The sequence below is a fragment of the Leiobunum rupestre genome, chromosome 4 (assembly GCF_980474605.1).
Source record: "Leiobunum rupestre chromosome 4, qqLeiRupe1.1.hap1, whole genome shotgun sequence".
Taxonomy (NCBI): domain Eukaryota; kingdom Metazoa; phylum Arthropoda; class Arachnida; order Opiliones; family Sclerosomatidae; genus Leiobunum; species Leiobunum rupestre.
In genome coordinates this window covers 71,871,988-71,894,772 of record NC_143387.1, presented here as the reverse complement: position 1 = coordinate 71,894,772, position 22,785 = coordinate 71,871,988, and the positions used below count along the sequence as shown (strand labels likewise).

Here is a 22,785-nt window from a genome sequence, read left to right as displayed (position 1 = left end):
AGTAACCGCGAGCACCCCCCGCGAAAGAATGTTGGTAACTAATTCCCCATTGTTTAGAGTCCCGCGCAGTCTTTTTGAAGGGCAACGCAATTTGGCTAAGTGAAGTGTGCCGCGACCTCGGCAGCCGCAAAATATGAATCTGTCTCGGCGTCGGAAGTTTTTCCGACTTAAGCCTCGGTCTCGGAGTCTGCCTCTGGGAGACAAACGATTCGTCCTTAGATGATGAATCACCGCCGAGATTTCGGGGTCTGGGTAGGGCGGTTGAGGCCTAGGGACTCAGCCATACAGGAGGGATCAAGAATGTTAAAAGAATGATAGTCAAAGGCCTATCCGCCTATATAAGCGAAGGCTCTTTGCGAGAATGAGTAGTGGCGTCTTCTCTCCGAGGAAAGAGAGCCCCGCATTTTTCATTCTCTCACTCTCGCTCTCTCCGGCTGCAGTCGGCGTAGCGCGCGCGGGAACACTCTTCCCGCCAAAACCCTCCCCACCACCGGCGACTCGCGCTCCCGAACTCGCCAGGGGGCGGTGCCGTCACACTCCCATCAAAACAAAAAAGCCTTTTGCCGATACATATTTTCCCTACGCGAATTTTCCCAACTACGAAATTGATGTTTTGTTTCTCTAGTGTACGATATTTTTTGTTTGGTTTGAGTTTCGACAGTAGTCAATCGAAGAATACGTATTTAAAATAATGGAGAGAAGAACCCGATACGAAACGACGGGAAAGTATCGCCATCTATCTTTGGAAGCGTCAATTATCGATCGCGTTCGTCGGTTGACCGAACGCGTGCGACCGACAAATCGATTTCGGGGAAAAACGTTTTTAAAAATGGCAAACCGATACAAACTCTTTAGAGGATCGAATAGTCGGTACGAAGCGCCCTTATTAATCTTTATAATAACCCTATCGATTACGTCAGTGTTTCAAGGGGGATGCGTAATAGCGTAAGTCTATAAAACTATGTTCGTAAGTATTTACTCATAAAAGAAAAGCGACTTCTAGCGCAAAATGACGAAGCTATAGAGTTAGCGCCAATAAACATTTATTAATTTAGGAAGTGGCATTCAAAATGCTATGGACTAAATAGGCGTAACAACCACGGCGCAAGTGCGAAGGTATCACAAGCAGCGGCCATGCTTAAAATGTGGAATCTTGAACGTAAGCTACGCCACCTCATAGCTATTAAAGATATTAGTTGAGAGAGACGCAAAAAAATTATCGTATAATAATTCCAACAGAGGACACTACCTAACAGGATCGCTCAGTGTGATACTTTCGCGCTTGCCTAGAGTGAGTCAGTGAGTAACGCATTTTTTTGCCAGTAGAGGGATGACCCTAAGTGTGGTTTACGTATTAGGGAAGCCTGTGTTAATTAGTACAACTTCTGCCAACTGATTTAAAAAGTCGCTAGATGACTTGGGCATAAGGTGGTGCCGTGGTTGATTATTAATACGATTACTAAAGCAGACGAAATCTACTACCGCATTTATTTATTATATAATAGAGGGTCTAATAAGGTTGTTAACTTGTTCATTTGTTTATTATAATTATCAAATTCACGCATTCAAATTTCCAACACCGAAAGAATAGTTAGGTTAACCTTATCAGAGATATATACAAGGGTGTAGGAAGTTAGGAACTCAATGCCCCCCCCCCCCCCCAAAATGTGTTGGATGGGAAACTAATGTAAGTAACCCCCCCCCCACACTGTACGCTCGGTTGAAAATTAAAATTAGTGAAGTAAAGGTAGAAGCGGCAAATATTAAACTACGGTCCTAAATTTCCTTAAGAAATATCAGTTTTGTATCAAAATAAACTTGAAACTTACTAAAAATCTCTTCTATTTTCCTGTTAATTATCAATTTAAATTCAGCTATAAAATTCCCAAATGCAAAAAATACTAAATCTGGTCCAATTTTTGGGTTTCATTTTTGTTATCGCCAGGGGACTCCCCCCAGACCGCCAGGCTTCAAATTTAATGTTATTAGCTTGAAATATTTACCTTCGCAGTCTTTCGCTGATTTTTCCAATATCGTTTGAAAACAAAAAATAGTGCGGAAAAAAGTACACCTAGATGAAAAATATTATTTGTAAATATAAGTAAATAGATTTAGGCAGTTTATTTTAAAACCATTTCGTCATTCCGCAAATCGGAAAAATAAGAAATTGTAACATAAATTACTTTTAAAACCATTTCGTCATTCCGCAAATCGGAAAAATAAGAAATTGTAACATAAATTACTTTTTAAATGTTTTTATCTTTTTATAATAACAGTAAACATACTACAAAACATTAATAGTATTACATTGTTAACCAGTATAAACTAGTCTAGAGGTTTAGTTTTACTTTTAGATTCGAAAAAATGATGCGAAAATGCCGCTTTATTCAAATTTGCAAACAATATATTAGACAAACCATGGAATGAAAACTTTTTTATTTTTTTCGGTGAAATACGGAAAATTTACCGGAAAACATTCCAACTGACAACACTATATAAGTGTATTAAAATGTCTATGGTCCAAAACCAGTAGAAAATCCAACTAAAATCGGGTTTTGGAACCAGAAAGTCACGCTGTACATTTAGAATTACAGTTCTATCTAGCGAAGTCCCAAAAATTCTGATCCCAAATAAATCAAAAGAGAAAGTGCAGAGGAAAACTTAAAATGATAGAGGGGTTGTGATGAACGATTGACCGAATCTGGGTCAAAGCTATTTTCACGGACTGCCAAAGAGAAAGGTCAAAATTACAGTGTCCACGCAACACCCGACCAAAGGAACCCGCTCGTTTCCCGCTATTAATTTCGTTTTTATGACGGAAGATTTTTTATATACTCGTGTCAATTTTTCTCTTTGTGTCCGCTAGGTGTCGTCCATCAACCGCGTCCTGCGCAACATAGCGGCCCAGAAAGAACAGGCTCAGGTCCAGGCGCAAGACGCAGCCGTGTACGACAAACTACGCCTCCTCAACGGACACCATCCTCACGCTCACCAAGGATGGGCTAGGCCCAACCCCTGGTATCCCGGAGCACCCACTTTCGGAGGTCTAGCGCCCACATGCGTACCCACAGTGCCCACGCCCACCATGCCCACGGAAAACGGACAATTACATAAAAAAGGTAAAAAACAGCGTTGCGCTTTAAAAAAAACCTAATCGGCATTTAGCTATGAAGTATTAATATAAAAAGCAAGGTACTCTTTATTTGGTCCTTGCCGTTTGGGCTTAAAGCGGTGCCAGAAAAAAGGGGAAAAAACAAAGCGAGAACGAAAGCTGACGCAAAAAATCGGGTTAGGCCTAACGGATATCTTTTGCGTCGACGTTCGACTTCGCTGCATTTTCGCCCTTTGGACTATTTAGGTAAGCAATAGCGTCCATAGTGCGTAAGAATAAGCCTACTTTGCTCAGTAATATTTCTCAGTTTGATGAGAAACGAAATGTACCGATCTTTCAAATTCATACTCATTTGGTATAGTAGAGTCTATATTTATATTTCGTTAGTCGCGAGTCCTACTTGAACTCAAAATTACTTTTATAAAATAACTAGCCAGAATCGTTTATTTTTGCGTCCGCTTCAGTTGTAATTGTAAAAATTGACTTTCTGGCCCGTTTTAGACTCTAAATTTTTAACAGTCGACCGCCATCTACGTTTACGTTTAATAATTAAAAACCAGACGAATTTTAGCAACAATGTTCGCGAGGGTGGTTACAAGAGGCAAATGATATTAGACAGGTTAAGTCTAAATCGAAAAATTGTCTGCTAATATACTAACTTAACTAGCGCCAGCTACCGGAAGCTTCTGATACATCTAGTGGTAGAAATGATAAAATAGGTGATCCACTATAAATAACCACAACTTTATACCGTGATAGCGAAAATGTAGCATTTTTAAACCCAGATTGAACCTATTTCCTACATTATTAAAGAAACGTTTCTAGCTCAAAAAATGATGTTGGCTTTTTCCTATACGACCGTCGTAAAAAGCGCCATCTATCAGGGAGTATTTCTCCCACTTTTTCTTTTTTGTGAATGCCGAAACACCTTATCAGTTGCGATTCGGTCAAGCAAAAATTTTGCATCGTCGGCTAGTGGATAAAAAGTCTCCCCTACATCGTAGCCCGGCGGGGAGGGGGAACGAAAAAATATCCCCCCAAAACTGGAACTTATTTTAAATATACGTGACCCCCTCATTTCCATACCCCCTCCCAGACCCCTGAAAAATATCGTATATACGGTGGGTGTTATTTCTCTTATCAGGGAACTATTTTGCTGGTCAAGCGATCTTTACATTTTCGCACTTTCGCGGGGGGGATGAGCAGAAAGTTGCCGAAGGCGCCACCTGCCGATGGAAAATCCAAACCATTTCGCTTCATTGCCCAATTTTCTATATTTCTTTCGCGTTAACTTCGGGACGGGAAAAAATTCTAATAGAGTAACATCAGTAGCGTTTGAATATTGCCGCCATTTTGAGCGGCCATTTTTTTCGGTCTATAGGAAACGTTGTGTCCAGTGTGACTGAAATTACTCTATAGGAGAACGATCTAAATGATGCGGGTTTTTGCGGAACGTTTTCCGAAGTTGTTTCATCCCTATTTATTTATGGTCTAAGTGGATACTTATCTTGTAAGAGCTATTTACGTATGATGATGTTAATTAGATTTTTAGCGTGTGTTACCCTTAATGACAGCCAATAAAGTCAATCCAATTGAAAATTTCAATCTAGGCGTAAGGATAGGCAACTCTAGGTTAAAGTTAGAAGAAGTGACTTCAGTATTTATTGTGGCGCCATCTACGGTGGTTTTTCCAAAGCATATACTGATTAAGTTTTGTAGAAAATTATGTAAAATAATCGGACTGTATTTTTCGCCGCGACGCTAGCGCCACCTGCTTCATGCATTCTGGTCTGGTACATTTATTTTTAAATTAGATAAGTTTTGGATTATAACTTTTAAACATACTATAATGATCAAAAGTGTCTATTTTAAGTTCGAACTATTTTACAAATTATGTTACAATACAATATGTAACGTTAATTAATTAATATATTTTTAGCCTTTGTAATATAACCATTTGTAACATGAAGGAATTCAAATTTCATTTTCGAATTTAATTTGTAGTAGCTCGCTTACGGGGGGCTGGTGGCGCTATTGTCGCAGCCGGAAATTACAGTCAGCCTATTTTTTTTTATAGCCTGACTACATATAGCTATTCGGTTTATTCTGTCTTTTACTGGAAGCTGGCTCGCTGCAAGACACATGTGCTATGAAAGCAGCCAGCTTCCAGTGGAATAAATATTAAAAATAAGTAAATATTTTAGGTTGTGAATATTAAAAGATTTAATTTCATAGATTATAAAAATTAAATTAAATTAAAAAAAACCATTTCCATTTTTGTCATTTATACATAGTAATTGTATCAAATATTACGCATTTTGGATTGTAATGTTCAATAAACTGATAGATTAGCAGACTAAAATCCAACAGTTTAGGAGCTTCTCGCGTTGGCCGTTACGTGGCTCTAGCGCTTCCAATGGCCAATTGTTCAGGTTATTCAGATATCTGAAGGTAAAAAAGCCAATTATTCGGGTTTTTCAAATCGTAATTTTCAGATAAGGTTTATATAATATAATATAACCTCAGGTATTTGGTGTGGAACACCCATTGAGTTGGGAATATTAATCTAGAGATCCAATCAAATCTGCTCCCCGCGAAACAAGTTTTTGAAAAATACGAATGTGCCGTCTGCTCTAAAATGACGAGCAAACGTTATCATATGACCCGTGGCGCCATCCATTATTTTGAAGAAAAAAATATTTTTGCTTGAAAACGCGTCTTATTTGAACGAATCATTGAGAGATAGACGGCGCCACGGGTAGAATGATAACGTTTTCTCGTCATTTGGGACGCCGATGGGAGCAGACGACAGTATTCTTATTTTTAAAAACTTGTTTCGCGAAATACTGAAATCCGACGTTTTGATTGGACCTCTAGATTAATATTCCAAACTCAATGGGAACACCAACGTTTGCAGCTCTAGCCACTCTTGCCTTTGACTTTAGAAATGTTTGGCGCCACTGTACAGGGAAATTTGAAAAATTGAAGGGGTCTTCCATAAAGATTGCTTTGCAGGTTATATTCCCTTTAATATTCCCCCTACCCTGCAATCTGATCTCAAATCTTATCTGATTCATTATCTCAATCAACAAATCTGAACTGATCTGAAATCTGGGGGCTTAGGATGAATTCAGATCAGTTTCGGGTTTAAACTATTTGGTTTGCATTTTGACCCGTATCAACTGTTCCGGATCTGAACGTAAACGTGGATAATCTGATATCTGATTTATCACAATTATTTCCTCGATTCAGATAACCGAATTTGTGTCTGAGAAACGGTTGGAAGTTGCTCTGTGTAAAAAAAATTTATGTATTTTTGCCATCAAATTTGATCCGCCGTAAGAAAATGGAATAAGAAGTTTGAACTTTAGGAAAGACCCCCGCGCGCGAAGTAGTGGAACATTAGGCGGGCGAAAAGCGCTTATATCGTCGGGAAGGTTATTAGAGCCGACCCAGGATCCATCAATAACTAATCAGAGAAAATCTCACTAAGTAATTTTCGTCAAAAAGGGGTTGACGCCACCGGAATCGATCAGAGCGCCGCGAGCGGGGAACGGAGGAACCAAATTATCCCCGTCTCTTTCGCTTTTTTTAGGGAGATATTTTTTTGCCGGAATCCGCGGCGCGATTTCGATCGATGAAAACGCTAACAGATGTCGCCACTATGCAGCGGCATTGACGTCTTCACTCTAAATTCGCGGAGAATGGGGAGCGCCAAAGAGTTTCTGAAAAAATCGTTAAAGAGACCCATTTATAACGATCCGGCAAATGGCTTTTTTTATTCCATCTCCCCGAATCGATCCGAATTCAATTCGCTTCATTTTCCGAATTCCAATTTTATTATTAGGTATTAATTAAATGCAACCAGAAGTTTATAACGTCCCCTTTGAGAAGTATGTAAAAACGAAACGCGTATCTTCGCAGGTTCGAAGCGGATTTCAACTGGCGGTAATTTACCTAGTGTATTATTTCCATCATAAGTAACATAATTACTCATAAGTAAGCCTCTTTATAACATTTCTGTAGAAATTTTTTCAATGAAACCTTGTTTCACACGGAACACGCAATAAGTGCACCCAAAAATGGAAAATTCTTATAATCCTTGCGCTATTGAAAAGGTTACCATGCAAACCAAGTCCCGTGATCGCGAGGCACGAGCTAAACTACAGATTGTCAAAGCCAGAAACGCGCGAAGAATTCACTAACTTTCGTTATAAAGTTGGTGACGCGTTTTTCGTCACGGAGTTGGCAGTGACGTAATCCCGTGAATAAGGTAAATAAAATGCTTTTTTGGGCATTCTTATAAGTGATTATGTTACTTATGCATTACACATTACATTGCATTGTATTGCATTATATTACATTACACATTATATTACTGCATTTTATTAAATTATATTACACATTACATTACATTACTGCATTTTATTATATTATATTACACATTACATTACATTACTGCATTTTATTATATTATATTACACATTACATTACATTACTGCATTTTATTATATTATATTACACATTACATTACATTACTGCATTTTATTATATTATATTACACATTACATTACATTACTGCATTTTATTATATTATATTACACATTACATTACATTACTGCATTTTATTATATTATATTACACATTACATTACATTACTGCATTTTATTATATTATATTACACATTACATTACATTACTGCATTTTATTATATTATATTACACATTACATTACATTACTGCATTTTATTATATTATATTACACATTACATTACATTACTGCATTTTATTATATTATATTACACATTACATTACATTACTGCATTTTATTATATTATATTACACATTACATTACATTACTGCATTTTATTATATTATATTACACATTACATTACATTACTGCATTTTATTATATTATATTACACATTACATTACATTAAATTATATTAAATTGCATAGCATTACATTGAATTGCATTATATTACATTACACATAACATTACATTACATTACACATCACATTACATTACATTACATTACACATCACATTACATTACATTACATTACACATCACATTACATTACATTAGACATTACATTACCTTACACATTACATTACATTACATTACACATTACATTACCTTACACATTACATTACATTACATTACATTATATTACATTATATTAGCCATATATATGTATGTATGTATGTATACATGACGGAGAAGACAATGGTGTAGTTCCCCCTTCTTTCGGCAATTGAGGTAAATAGGGAGGGAAAATATATTTCATAGCTGGTTCTTTCGAGCCCCCCGGGCGCCCAGCGCGTAATAGAAGAAGGGGCCTTTATCAAGCCCTATCACGGCCGAGTGCCCAAATCTATAATATGTCCTTACAAAATATATATTGAAGAGCGCCCTTTCTTATATACAGAACGGAGCCATTCTCAGATAAAACTATGGCCCTCCAACGCCAGCGCCTCACTCGCCACTGGCAGAGTACGGGCGTTACTCTCCCTTCGGGCTTCCACTTCGCCGTCAGCTAAGGGTATCTCTAAGTTGCTAGCTGAGGGAAAAAATAGTGCCTTGGAACGGAGATAAGGTTTTCGGGAGACGCGCCTGGAATTCGCGGAGCGTGAACATGTCCGCTTTTCACCTCCCCCCTTACCACCCCCCCTCTGCGCTGCTATATCTATTATATTGAATGTTTTTATATCAGAAAAACCTTCCGGCTAAATATAGAATAAGCTTCCCATCATACCCTGCAGTCGTACTTTCATACTTTTATTGTTTCGTATATTACGTTTATAATATATATTGCTATATTTATTATATCGGAAGTAACTTAATAACGATAAGTATGACCAGAATTTTTTAATATTTGGTCTATTATTTTCTCCCGGTATTTGGACTTGAAGGTGTTTGATGTAAACATAAGTAACATAATAACGATAAGCAGGAATCCATACCTCTACTTGGATTCTTGGAATGCTGATCGCGGCAGATTTTCGTCTCGATGTGGCTGACGGTTTTTTTGACGTCACAATGTTAACTTAACAAACAACAACGTGAGAGGGGAGCGCCCGCAAAGGCGATTTTTTTATCTCGTAGGCGGGGTTAAAGTCGTCAGAGTGATCTTACCATACGCGATACGGCAGGAAAAGAATTCCAAGTAGAGGTATGGATTCCTGCGATAAGTAAGAACAGAAAGTTATAATACTTGGTGTAAACATAAGTAACATTGTAACGAAAGTATGACCAGAAAGTTTTTTATCCAGGATTTTAGACTTGAAGGTATTTGATGTAAACATAAGTAACATAATAGCGATAAGTATGACCAGAAGGTTATAATATTTGGTCTATTATTTTATCCCGGAATTTGGTTTAATTGGTGTGATTTTGATCCGCCTGATCCTGCGAAGGTATACGTTTCTAGCGAATACCATTAAGGCAGTATACTTATCTCCTAAGAGTCGTATTATATACTTCTGGTACTACCTACAGCACCGAAAATTAATAAAGAACCAAAACTATCAACCGAAATAAAATGTTTTGTTTTGAGTAACATTTTTAGAATTTCAAAATATTCATAATTTTTCTTTGTATAAAATGGAAAAAATTTAAAGAATTAGGGACATTGAAAATATTTAAAAAAGTGCAATTAGTATGTTTTTACATATTTAGCAATTCCACCAATTAATTATAAATGAATAAATGACATATTTAACATATTTAAAAACCCATTAATTAAAAATAAATCAATATAAAATAAAAGTGACATTCGTAGTATTTAAAAAAAATGCAATTTGTATATTTTTACATATTTAACGTACCTACAAATTAATTGAAAATTAAAAATAATATATTTAACATATCTATGAAATTAATAAAAAAAATTAAAAATTACATAATTAAAATGAAATTTGTTTGTTTTGACATGTTTAACATACCTACAAATTAATTAAAAATTAAAAAATAAATATTTCCCACATCTAACAAATTAATAAAAAATTACCTATTTAATATTCAATTTGTTTATTTTTAAATATTTAAAATACCTACAAATTAATTAAAAATTAAAAAAATAAATATTTGACACATCTAACAAATTAACTATTCAACATTCAATTTGTTTATTTTTAAATATTTAACATTCAATTTGTTTATTTTTAAATATTTAACATTCAATTTGTTTATTTTTAAATATTTAACATTCAATTTGTTTATTTTTAAATATTTAACATTAAATTTGTTTATTTTTAAATATTTAACATTTAATTTGGTTATTTTCACATATTTACGTTCAATTTGTCCATTTTTACATATTTAACATTTAATTTGTTTATTTTTACATATTTAACTTGTAATTTGTTCATTTTTACATATTTACATTCCATTGGTTTATTTTTACATATTTAACATACAATTGTTCATTTTTACATATTTAACACGCAATATGTTGATTTTTACATATTTAACATTTAATTTGTTTATTTTTACATATTTAACACGCAATATGTTGATTTTTACTATTTAACATTCAATTTGTTTATTTTTACATATTTAACATACAATTGTTCATTTTTACATATTTAACACGCAATATGTTGATTTTTACTATTTAACATTCAATTTGTTTATTTTTACATATTTAACACGCAATTTGCTCATTTTTACATATTTAACACGCAATTTGATCATTTTTACATATTTAACATACCTACAAAAATTAATAAATATGTAAAATAACATATTTAACATTTTAAAGTCATTAAATAAAAACAAATCAATAAAAAATAAGGTTTATCTTTGTGTCAAATTTGAACGTGAAATGAATGAATGACTGTCCTTGCGCAGGTAGCGGAGGAGGCGGCAGCGTGGGCGGCGGAGCGGACAGCGAGACGGAGGGCGGCTCCAGCCGGAGCGAGCACTCGGTGAGCGGCGACGACGACGCGGCGGCCGCCCGCCTGAGGCTCAAGAGGAAGCTGCAGAGGAACCGCACGTCCTTCACGCCGGAGCAGATCGAATCCCTCGAAAAAGGTAATCCCACCCAACCCAATAGACCGAATTCTTCCACGGGGGATTGACACTTTTACCCTTGACGAGCTTTTAAATCGGGGATGCCCAAATTTCTCATTTCAAAGTTCTCTATTTCTAGATCTTCAGATCGCCATACCTATGCTAGTTATTTTTCATTATAGAATTTTAATTTTTAATTCGTTATTTTTAGTTATAGGATTTTAATTCGTTAATTTTAATTTTAGGACTTTAATTTGTTTTTTTTTATTATAGGATTTTAATTCGTTATTTTTAATTATAGGATTTTAATTCGTTATTTTTAATTATAGGATTTTAATTCGTTAATTTTAATTTTAGGACTTCAATTTGTTTTTTTTTACTATAGGATTCTAATTCGTTAATTTTAATTATAGGATTTTAATTCGTTATTTTTAATTATAGGATTTTATTTCGTTAATTTTAATTTTAGGACTTTAATTCGTTAATTTTAATTTTAGGACTTTAATTTGTTTTTTAATTATAGGATTCTAATTCGTTATTTTTAATTATAGGATTTTAATTCGTTATTTTTAATTATAGGATTTTAATTCGTTATTTTTATTTATAGGATTTATATAATTATGTTACTTATGATATTAAGTATTTTACGTAATAAGATTTTAGTATATTTTCGAAATCACCATTTATTAAAAATATCCCACTTGGACATCCTTGCTTTAAATGTATCACGAGATTCTAAAACTAGGGTCTTAAATCGCCCAAGTTGCTCTTGTATATTTTCTATGGGGAAAGATTTTTAAAATACCGATGGCGCCAGTAGTCAGAAATGTAGACTTCAACAGCGCGAAAAATATAAATTTTTACACTTAATCAGTTTTAAAAATAGTGTTAAAGGAGAATTTCCAACCAAAATTGTCTACAACAGTGCAGTTTTACAACAACTGAAATCAAAGCAGACGACACGAAATTTTCACTGGGAAATACTCACATTATTTTAACTCTAGGGGGATACTTTTCGCTTGTTTTCGTACAAAAGGAGTACACTTTTTACCCTAAATTAAACTATTCGATTGTTCTGGTGGAGAGACTTACTCTAAACCGTGAACAATTTGTTGATAAGGCGAGACTGTCGCCATCTACCGTAAATAGAAATCTTTAAAATCGAACCTGTAATGGCCTGGCTTTACGTATTTGCTGGCTAAATGCATTTTGCGAATGAACCTATTTCGTAGACAGCTATTTGCGGTAACTAATTGGAATTTGTTTTCAGAGTTCGAGAGGACCCACTACCCGGATGTGTTCGCCAGGGAGAGACTAGCGGCCAAGATTGACCTACCCGAGGCACGAATTCAGGTTTGCATATTAGACAGAGAAATGCCACCCAGAGAAACCCAATTTCAAAAGATACATTTCAAGATTAAATGATACAGTCAAACATTTTTACTCATAGAGGAAATATTTAAGACATTTATAAATAGCGTAACGACGCGATAACGGTTTTAGGTTATAAGTGAATATTTTAAGTGGCGCCAGATATAAATTCTGGAAAAGGATATTTCTTAGACTCAAATGAACCGATTTTTTGTACTTAAATAACTTATGTATAGGAGTTTTATAAGACTTAAATAACCGTTTTATAGGCTATTTATAGAACTGAAGTTACCGATACTGTAGAATATTTTTTGTACACAAATTTCCGATTAATAGGATATTTTTAGGACTTAAATAACCGATTTATTGGATATTTATAAGTTATAAAATAACCGGTTTGTAGGAGACTAATAGGAAAACAATCACCGTTTTATAGGATGTTTATAAGACAGAAATTGCCGGTTTATAGGATATTTTTAGGTGATAAAATACCCGGTTTTGAAGAATATTTATATGTTATAAAATTTCTGGTTTTGAAAATTATTTATAGAACTGAAATTACCGATTTATAGGTTATAAAATAACAGGTATTGTAGGATATTTATAGGACTGAAATTACCGGTATTGTGGTAGAGTTAGAGGTATAAAATTACCAATACATATAGGAGATTCACAGTAGTTTTATATGGACGCATTTTTTTACTCTTAACAGAAATACACTCTAGAGATAAATTTCACTATTTAAAAATATCCAAAAAAAAAGTTAAAAAATGAAATAAATATAATTATAGAAGTTTTTAGAACCATTTAAAAGGATGATATTGGAATTTACATAATTTAACCCTGTAACAATTTAATTTATAAACTTATAACGAGTGTAATTTCGATATATAACTAATAAGTGATTCCAAATAGGTGTGGTTTTCGAATCGTCGCGCGAAATGGCGGAGAGAAGAGAAGCTGCGTAACCAGCGGCGGGCGGCGGAACAGGCCAACTTGCACCCGGGCGGCGCGGGCGGCGCGGCGGGCGGCGGCTCGTCGGTCGGCTCGAGCAACAACATGAGCCCGACCAGCTCGTCGTCGGTCGGCGGAGGGATGCACGCCTCGCACGCCGCCGCCTCCGCCGCCGCCGCTGCCGCCGCCCGCCTCTCCTTCAACTCGGCCATCCCGAACCATCTCTATCCCGGCATCGGACAGCCCATGGCCACCATGTCCGACTCGTACAGGTAGGCGCGCTTTCGCTATTTACACTATTATTCCATTATTTCCATTTTGAAATCCCGGGGTTACCATATTACAGTTAATAGTGGGAAAGGAATTAGTTCGCTTTCAAATTGATTTAGCTTGGGAATTATCATATTTTAGGTTTGAAATTATCACTTTTTAGCTTTGAGATTAATCAGATTATAGTTTAAGCTTTTGAAAAGATTATCACTTTTTAGCTTTGAAATTATCACTTTTTAGCTTTGAAATTATCACTTTTTAGCTTTGAAATTATCACTTTTTAGTTTTGTAATTATCACTTTTTAGCTTTGTAATTATCATTTTTATGCTTTGAAATTATCATTTTAAGATTTTGAAATTATCATTTTAAGATTTTGAAATTATTATTTTAAGATTTTGAAATTATCATTTTAAGATTTTGAAATTATAATTCAAGCTTTTGAAGTTATAATTTAAGCTTTTGAAGCTAGCATTCAAACCGATTTAAACTGTGCTTGAGCTCTATTGGATTCGCTTGAAGCCTATTTCCATGGTGACAAATCTTGCAATCAAACTGATTTAAAATGTGTTTAAGGTCTCTTGTAACTGTGCCTTTAAACTTCTAATCCAATATACGTAGATCCTATAGGATTGAAAAGGTTGGATCAAACTTGGTTAAAAATAACATCGAAAATTTGGGCAAATACAAATTGGAATTTGATCGAAAATTTTATCAAAAAAATATGTTATATTCGATCCAATTACAATTCGTAAAAACCAAAACTTTAGCCCGATTTGATCAATAATTATTTGAAGCAAACGTTATCGTATCTTCATTCCAGTTACGTCCAAATTAGGGAATTTAATCAAATTAATTTTCGTTAGGGTAGCGCTAGTTACGTTATAATAAATAGGGTATATTAGCGGACGATATTTCGAGTCAGAATAGACTCCCTTTAAACCATATCATATTCGCGTAGAGGAAAGTAATTGAGCGTGAAGCTATACGGGCACAACAGACCTTGACACGATACCACCAACCGAGCCAAAAAGGGGAACAGGCCCAAATCGGCGATTAGTACGTGGGAGGTCCGAGTAAACTAGCAGGGGGGGGGGGGGTATAGAGATAGGTCAAAAAGGAGTCCTAATTCAATGGCTATCAAGCGAATGGCCGCGATGGGCTTCAATTAATAACGTCGATTTCTTTCCTCTACCCCTGCCCTCTTCCCCCCCTGTGATTCCTGCCCCCTTTTGCCTCTGTCCCGTCCATTATTACGACCATCCGCGTGGCCCCCGCCCGACGCAGCGCAATGGCGTCGATGCCCAGCTACTCGATGTCTCCCAGCATGTCGCCCAGCTCGTGCCTGCAGCAGCAAGCGTCGACGTACTCCTGTATGCTGCCGCCGCCCCCCTCGGCCGCCTCCCGCACCTCGTACGACCACTCGCTGGCCCTGCACGCGGCCGCCGCCGCCAACTACGGCCGCCCGGGGCCCGGGCCCGTCAGCCACCCGTCCGTGGTCGCCGCGGCCGCCGCCGCCGCCCACCACCACTCGCAAGTCATGCAGGGACACCACCCCGCCGCCTCCAACTCCGCCGTCAACGGGCAGTTCTCCGGCGTCGCTAACGGGGGATCGGCTTCCACTGGTAAGTACCGCTCCTTTTTCCCTTCCGTCCCGAGCCCCGTTCGCATTGCCGCTACCCCTGATCGACTCATTCGCCTCGAAATTCACGGAAAATATTGAGTAAGCCAGATCAGCTTAATCTTTAATATTCCCTTCATCCAGCAATCACATCCGAGGGAGTATAGTCACTCGTAAATATTTTGCGCACCTGATTTTTGATTTTCGTAAAATATTCGGTGATTTCCGGTGATTACCTATGATTTGTACCCCTGATTACTTAAGTGACTCGATCTGATCTCAAATTGTACCTGATTCCCCGCTATAATTATTGTCATCAGGCTCAGTTATCCGAATAGTTATTTGATTTATACGAGGATTTATACGTTTAGTATATATATATTATCTTCGGGAAAGCAAATCAGAATAAACATAAATTAAAATTTAAAACTTGGGTGTTTAATTAATCTGGGGTTATGTAAAATCGGTAACTATAGAGCGTGAGTGTATAATGGTCGCTTGATGACTTAGGCCTAAGGTGGTGCCTTGGGTATTAGCCTAGCTGATTATTATTATTATTATCATTATTAATATGGTTATATAAGTGTGACACTTCCTATTCTTCACATGCAAAAGTTTTACTGAGAGCTATTAACAGACTGCAATACGGGCTTCGTCCCCGTTTTGCGTCCGCTCGCTAACGCGTCACACGTAGCCTTTGACAGCGCCTCGCTAGGGGGAGATTTTCTTCTGGCGATGACCTCACTCCGTTACTAGCCCTCAATAAAATATTGCTCTCAGTAAAATATTCCCCAAAGTGACAAACTTATGGAACAATATTATAGACTTATGCTACGAGGCCTTCCGAAATCTGCCCACCTTTCTGTCTGTTGGTTTACGATGAATTCAGATTAATTTCGTAATTATTAGATCTAGTCAGATAACGCGACGGTTATCTGAGAATTGGTTGGAATTACTAGTGGCTCCACCTCGAAACTAAAATATATTTCCATTATAATTGTTACTTTATTAGTTATTTAGGAAAAAAATATTAAATATAGTTTTGACAACTCTTAAAGGCCTAGGATATCTTCTGCCAGTTTTCCTTTAAGTTTTCTTCTCACCGTGCAAATATCCTGGTGGTAGGCCAACGTGTTCTGCGGTTGGCCTACCACCAGGATATTTGCGCGGCCGGAAGAAAACTTAAAGGAAAACTGGCAGAAGATATCCTAGGCCTTTAAGAGATTACCTATAACTGATAACAGATTTAGCTATACTAGTTTCGATATAATGATTATTAAAAAGTGGTTAGTCCCTCATATATATCTTACAGTTAATTATATCAGAACTTGATAATATCTCTTTATGAGATATGTATCCACGTAAGCCATGAAACATGTATCTTCGCCGGTTCGAGGCAAAGGCACCGACAAATCGCGTATGTAGGTAAAATGTAGAAATTTCACCAGATGATGTATTTCGCCTGCACTATACTTTCGTAAAAGCAATATTATTTACTTCTGATACTACTTATCGATTTTACCGGATAATTTATAAAAAATTTGTTTTTCTTAATTTGAGCCAACTCAACTTGAAACCACTAGTTGGGTAACGTAATAAACATTACTATGACATATCCTATATGGTCCCAACTCCTTTACTTCTGATAGTCTGTTACTCTGGCCAAAAGTTTAAAATTGACATAGGCCTCGTTTCTGTATGTAGTTATTTACAAATTCAACCCTTATACGAATTTATACTCGTAGAGTTCGCAAGTTCCCTCCTCACTGGTTAGAAGGAGTTTCCCCCTAGTTCTTCGGTTTCCCCTACGCGACAAATCCTCATTAACCGATATTATTTTATGTCATACTTATGACTATTATATTACTTCGGTCGACCAATTGTGAATTTTCCTTTTCCAAAAAACTACGCGACAAATCGTCATAACCGATATTATTTCGTGTCATACTTATGAATTTTACGTTACTTCTGTCGACAAAATGTTAATTAACTGAATGTCAAATCCGGAGAAAAAAATTTCCATCGTAGTGTGAACGGGCTATTTGGTGGCGGCCCGAACAAATCGCTTTATAAATCGTGTTAAGAGGGACCCGGGCCAATCAATTTTTAGACCTATCTAACCTAAAATTCTAAATAAACTCCGAGCCACGCCGACTTTACCCGCGTCCCGCGGCTCCAGCCTCGCGTCCTTATTAACGCGACGGCGGGACTATATTGAATCGGCCGGTTCGGTTTTATTTTTATTTAATTTCGTGATTTAGGATCCGATTTCGGTTCCTCTCGGGAGTCATTTTTATTTGTAAGGCACGCTTTTGGGAGTCGTTTATCCGTGTTTGATTTCCTCTCTCCCTTTAGTCAATGGCCCATTTCGGGTACGGCCTTTTTTTGGAAACGACTCAATAGGAAATATTGGAAACTAAATTAAAGGTTATGTTTTCTATTAGATTATAAAAGAGGTCCTTCCCGAAACGCCGCGGGATATTTTGAAGACGACGGTTTTCGTCGACACGAAATGACTCAGTTTTATATAACGATTAAAAATGACGACTAGGACGTAATTCAATTGAGTTTTCTATCGATTTTTATCGTGGGGAAAAATAGTAGACGAAAAATAGACTTTGCGCCTGTAGAAGTGTTCCGCACGCGATACTTTTGTGTACAGGGAGAAGTTATTTTACAGGCGTTTTAAGATTTTCAAAAGCGCAGAATAAATTACTTAAAGGCCTAGGTTTTCTTCTGCCTGTCACCCTTGAAATTTACTTTCCTTCCAAACCAATACCCTGGTGGTAGGCCAACGTGTTCCGCTGTTGGCCTACCACCAGGGTAGGATTTGGAAGGATTTATGTTTGGAAGGAAAGTTAATTTAAAGGGTGACAGGCAGAAGAAAAACTAGGCCTTTACATTTTATTTAATAATTTTTTGCATACGTAAGAGAGGTTAAGTAAAGTACTTTAGAAGTATGAACGGCATCCTCTGCGTTATCTAGAAGAAATAAAACTATTTAAAGTCGGGAAAGGGTTTAGTTAAATCGAATACAGTTGCAATATGTAATTTTAATACATTTAAGTCATTTTCGCTAAAGCAGGGTACACGACGGCAAAAATGAACGTTTGAGCAATACTAAATTAAAAGTACCTCATATATTTCACAATGTATACATGTATTTAAATAAATTTAACAAATGAATACGCCACATTTAATTAGTGATTAGCAACGCGAAGAAAGGAAAGACGATCAAACCATACCAAGAACTTATTTAGGTTATTGAGAACGTACAGCTCTAAAATTCCACGCTGGTTTGCAATAAATACTATTTCAACTTTCCTCTCGAACAGAAACTAAATTTTCCCAGTTGTAAATCGCCATCTAATATCGGTCGTAAGAACTTTTTTCGATTTTTTCTTTGTAGAAACATTTTATAATTTTTAACGGAAAAGTTCGATTTAACTTAACTTATAATGTACTTCGTAGAACTTAAATAAAACTTCATTTAATAATTTAGTTAATTTAATTCATCATAAATAACAAAATAGCTGGTATATTCCCAATTAGTGCACGAAGAAAATTATTTTTAAACAAGTTACCGTCAGATGCCGTTACTATTTCAATTTAAATTTGTGATTTTCAATCTGACTTTCGTTGCACTTCTTGCTTCTGTATTTTCTCTGTAACCTAAGTACGTTCTTGCACAATATTAAAAATAAAAAGTAAGATGAAAATTTAATATTTAAAATTTACCAAAATTGAAATAGACAATTTCTGGGAACGAAAATTTCCATAAATTAATTCGCCTTTTCCATCCCAGAAACCCCCCAACCCAAAAAATGAAGTTCAAAGTGTACCCAGTCCAGCGCAGTCCGCCGCATTCCTGATCAAACGAGAATAGACCGACAGGATTTTTTTATTGGGTAAAATAAAATATGCAAGTGGGGGAAAACGCCCGCAACCCAGATTGAATTTCGTTTTTTTGGGGGCTTCGTACGAAAATCGATATTTTTTTAGGCTTAGCGTTGCCCCCGTAAAAATGCTTTCACGGCAACGGTGCCACGCGGCCAAGCGGAACCTCCCACGCGTTTCATGCAAAACGACCCGGATTTGTTTAAAAACGGTCGGCTTTGTTGACATTGCCGAAGATAGAGAGAAGCGGGATTCGTCCGCGTGCGCCACGGTATTGCGGGGAAGGCGGGACTACGGGCGTACGCTGGATGCGTATACACCGACATTTTTAGAATACCTCCGCTGTTAGCCCCCTCCCCCCCCCCGACACTTCAGCCAAGGTAAACGTTGTAGCAAAAGTAAATAGAATAATCCTTAAAAGGGAAGTATCCATTCTCGTAAACTGCTTATAAACGACTCAAATGTAGGGCTGTGCGAGTAGTGGTTTTAAGCAATCGGGTATCGAGTACTAATTTTTTTCATCGAGTATTCGAGTCGAGTAATATTGAAGTCAAGTAATTCAGAAAAACCTCGAGTAAAATTTTTAACGAGTCGTGTTATCGAGTACTTGATTAGGAGCTGGTTTTATTCAAGTACTTAAAATAAGTATAAACTAACTTTCAATGCTGAAAAATATTATTTTAATTTACTAGTAGGATATAAAAGACTACTATACTAGGCTACTAGCCAAATTATAGTAATTAATAATAAAATAACCATACAATATACATTTTTAAATTATGAATGTACCATCTGTGCGTATATTGGTTAGGAAGTTAAAGGCCAACTACATAAATATTCGGTTTACTCTGTCTTTCACTGGAAGTCGGCTGACTGCAATTCACGTGTGTCATGCAGTCAGCCGACTTCCAGTGAAAAACAGAGTAAACCGAAGATTTATGTAGTCGGCCTTTAAGACACCTGAGTCCTAACGCCAGCCGACCAAAGAATATAAAGCCCCAGGAATGGAAGGTGTAGCTCCGTCTAGTGGAACTTTTGCGCCTCTCGTTTTTAAAGAGAGACCGGGTTGCGTTAACCGTTTCCGGTTACTCTAATTCGCTTTGCCGGAAGTTTCTAGAGCAACCAAAACACGTGGCCAATAATATCAATCCTTCCATTCCTGGGGCTTTATATTCTTTGGGCCGACATCCGAGCTCGTGAAGAGACTTCAAAGTGACACCAAAACCAAAACTAAATAATATTATTAGAGAAAAACCGCGCAGGCGCACTACGTATTAAAAACCGCGATCCATCCCCAAGGTAATTCGAAGCATTTGTTGTTTGTACGACTTGTAGGTACCGTTTATAATTGCCACCCCAAAAAGTTGTAAAAACCCCTCTTTGAACTTAGAGCAGCTTATTCGAGTATTTGGACACCCGACAATACAATTTTTTGGTACTCGGTAATCGACGAGTATTCTCCAATTATTAATTCGAGTACCCCCGACCTCGAAAAATGCCGAGTAATCGATAATGTTCGAGAAATGTTTATTTCTAAAATATATTAAAATAGTAAAAATTATTGATATAACAACTATTAAATTAATAAACAAGGTGGTTTCGACCTTGAAAATTTTATTTCTAAAATAAATAGAAATTTTATGATAAAAGTTATTGATATAAAGAGCGCTATTTCGACCTTCAAAATGGTCACCTTGGAAATTGTAAATTTGAACACTCCTGTCTTAGAGACATATTATTTACTTCTGTTAGTAGTAGACTATATTACGTCATTCAAATTGAGTCTACGCCCCTTTGTTTAGTTTTGATCCGCTTCCCGACTTTCGGCATAACCTCCATTATTACTACAAGCTTTTAATGCGCTTTTTCAAGAATGTAATTTGACGATAATTTTTGATTATTTATTGCAGGTTTGATATCACCCGGCGTGTCGGTTCCCGTGCAGGTGCCGGGTCAAGGTAACGACCTCAACATGGCTGCCAATTACTGGCCCAGAATCCAATGAAACGGACATTTGTGGCTATGAAAGATGTGCTAATTCGTTTCAAACCACAAAAAATAAAACAATTTTTTAAATAAGAGAAGAAAAATATATAAATATATATATAAACTCGTCCGTGGCTCCGCCCTCTGGTTTACGAATTTTTAACTACATTTTATTAATATGTTTTTTAATTAATTAAGTAATTAATTAATTGATTAATTAACTATCCAACCTCGCCAGTTTATGTATAAGCAAAATTAAAACGTGATGTAATCGAATTCAAACTTGATTATTTAAAAAACAAACAAACTGGCTTTAAGATACACTCCGCTAGGTGGCGGCCTTCAAAAGGGAGGACTCGCCGTTTTTAAAAGTTGGACAACTCCACCCGATTGGGTCATTTTAATCGTTGATTTGATCTGATTAGTTGACGGGTTGCAGAAAGCCAAATAATAATGTCGCAATCCATCGATTTTTCTCATTGGATGGCGCTGTTATCAGTAAGCTTTTCTCGAGCTAACGCTTAGATAATGTTTTTTAAAAGTAAGACTGTTCGTAGTGTGTTCGAAAATAACATACGAAGCGGCAGCTTATTAAACTTAAATAATAATAATTTTTAATTTTAATTAAATTCTTTCGCTATCCCAAAATAAATTTATATGAACTCAAATGTAAATAATGTCAATAAAACGTTTAAATGTGAATTTTTCTTTAGAAAAAAGAACAACTAAAAAATTTAAAAAAACCCAAACTTTTGATTGACTAAAAATAATGAATAAAAGGGGTTAATAAAATTTTTGGACCCATATAGTAACGCGTTATATTCGCTATTTTGCGATATCTGACCCAATTTTTGCTATATTTAAAAAAAATCGGGCGAAAATTGAAAAAAAAAACCTAAATAAATAAAATATTTCCATATTAAACCCGCCAAATTCCGAAAGCCAATAAATAAAAAATAAAAGCAAAACAGGGTATGTCGGACTTCATGTAATACTTAAAATATCAGAAGATTTTTTTGTTTGTAATGACGCCTGACCACGATTCGTTCCGCCGTCAAACGAAACAGCCAGCCAGCCAGCCAGCCACGAGAAACCAAACGATATCGTTTTGTTCAAAAAGTAAAAATTTAAATACGAATTATTGAGAGCGGATTTTTGAGGCGCAGGAAGAGGTTTGCGTGATGAAAATACAAGTAATAAAAATCAGCCAGCTATTTTTCTGTATTGCCTGTGCAATAAAAATAACGAGCCAAATTATGCAAACTTGCCAAAAAATTAACAGAAAATATTAAATAAACAATTTAAAGAAAATTGAAAATGAATAAATAAAAATCTTCGATTTGTCGTAGTGAATTTGTCAACACATAATTTGTAATAAAGTTTGTATAATAAAAATATATTATCTATAGAGGTGTTGCATTCGATTTACAATGGACGCGGCCATATTGTTATAATTCTTGGTAAAGCCATAGATGCGATATCAGTGGTTCATTAGTGACGCATTTTCCAAAGTTGGTCGTGACGAATTTCGACGCTTTATTTCCATGACGCACATTGAACT

At 36.1% G+C, this 22,785-nt stretch overlaps 1 protein-coding gene across 1 annotated transcript in view; it reads left to right on the top strand.

Annotated features, from left to right (window-relative positions):
- Positions 1–21,340, top strand: part of LOC149948961 (paired box protein Pax-6-like) — a 64,000-nt gene extending 42,660 nt beyond the window's left edge. The window contains exons 5-10 of the mRNA XM_090172859.1: positions 2,867–3,119; positions 10,966–11,148; positions 12,398–12,480; positions 13,414–13,724; positions 15,008–15,345; positions 21,149–21,340. Coding sequence (XP_090028985.1) covers positions 2,867–3,119; positions 10,966–11,148; positions 12,398–12,480; positions 13,414–13,724; positions 15,008–15,345; positions 21,149–21,243 — 1,263 coding nt within the window. The 3' untranslated portion in view covers positions 21,244–21,340. The remainder of the gene's footprint in view (positions 1–2,866; positions 3,120–10,965; positions 11,149–12,397; positions 12,481–13,413; positions 13,725–15,007; positions 15,346–21,148) is intronic.
- The last annotated feature ends 1,445 nt before the right edge of the window (positions 21,341–22,785 follow it).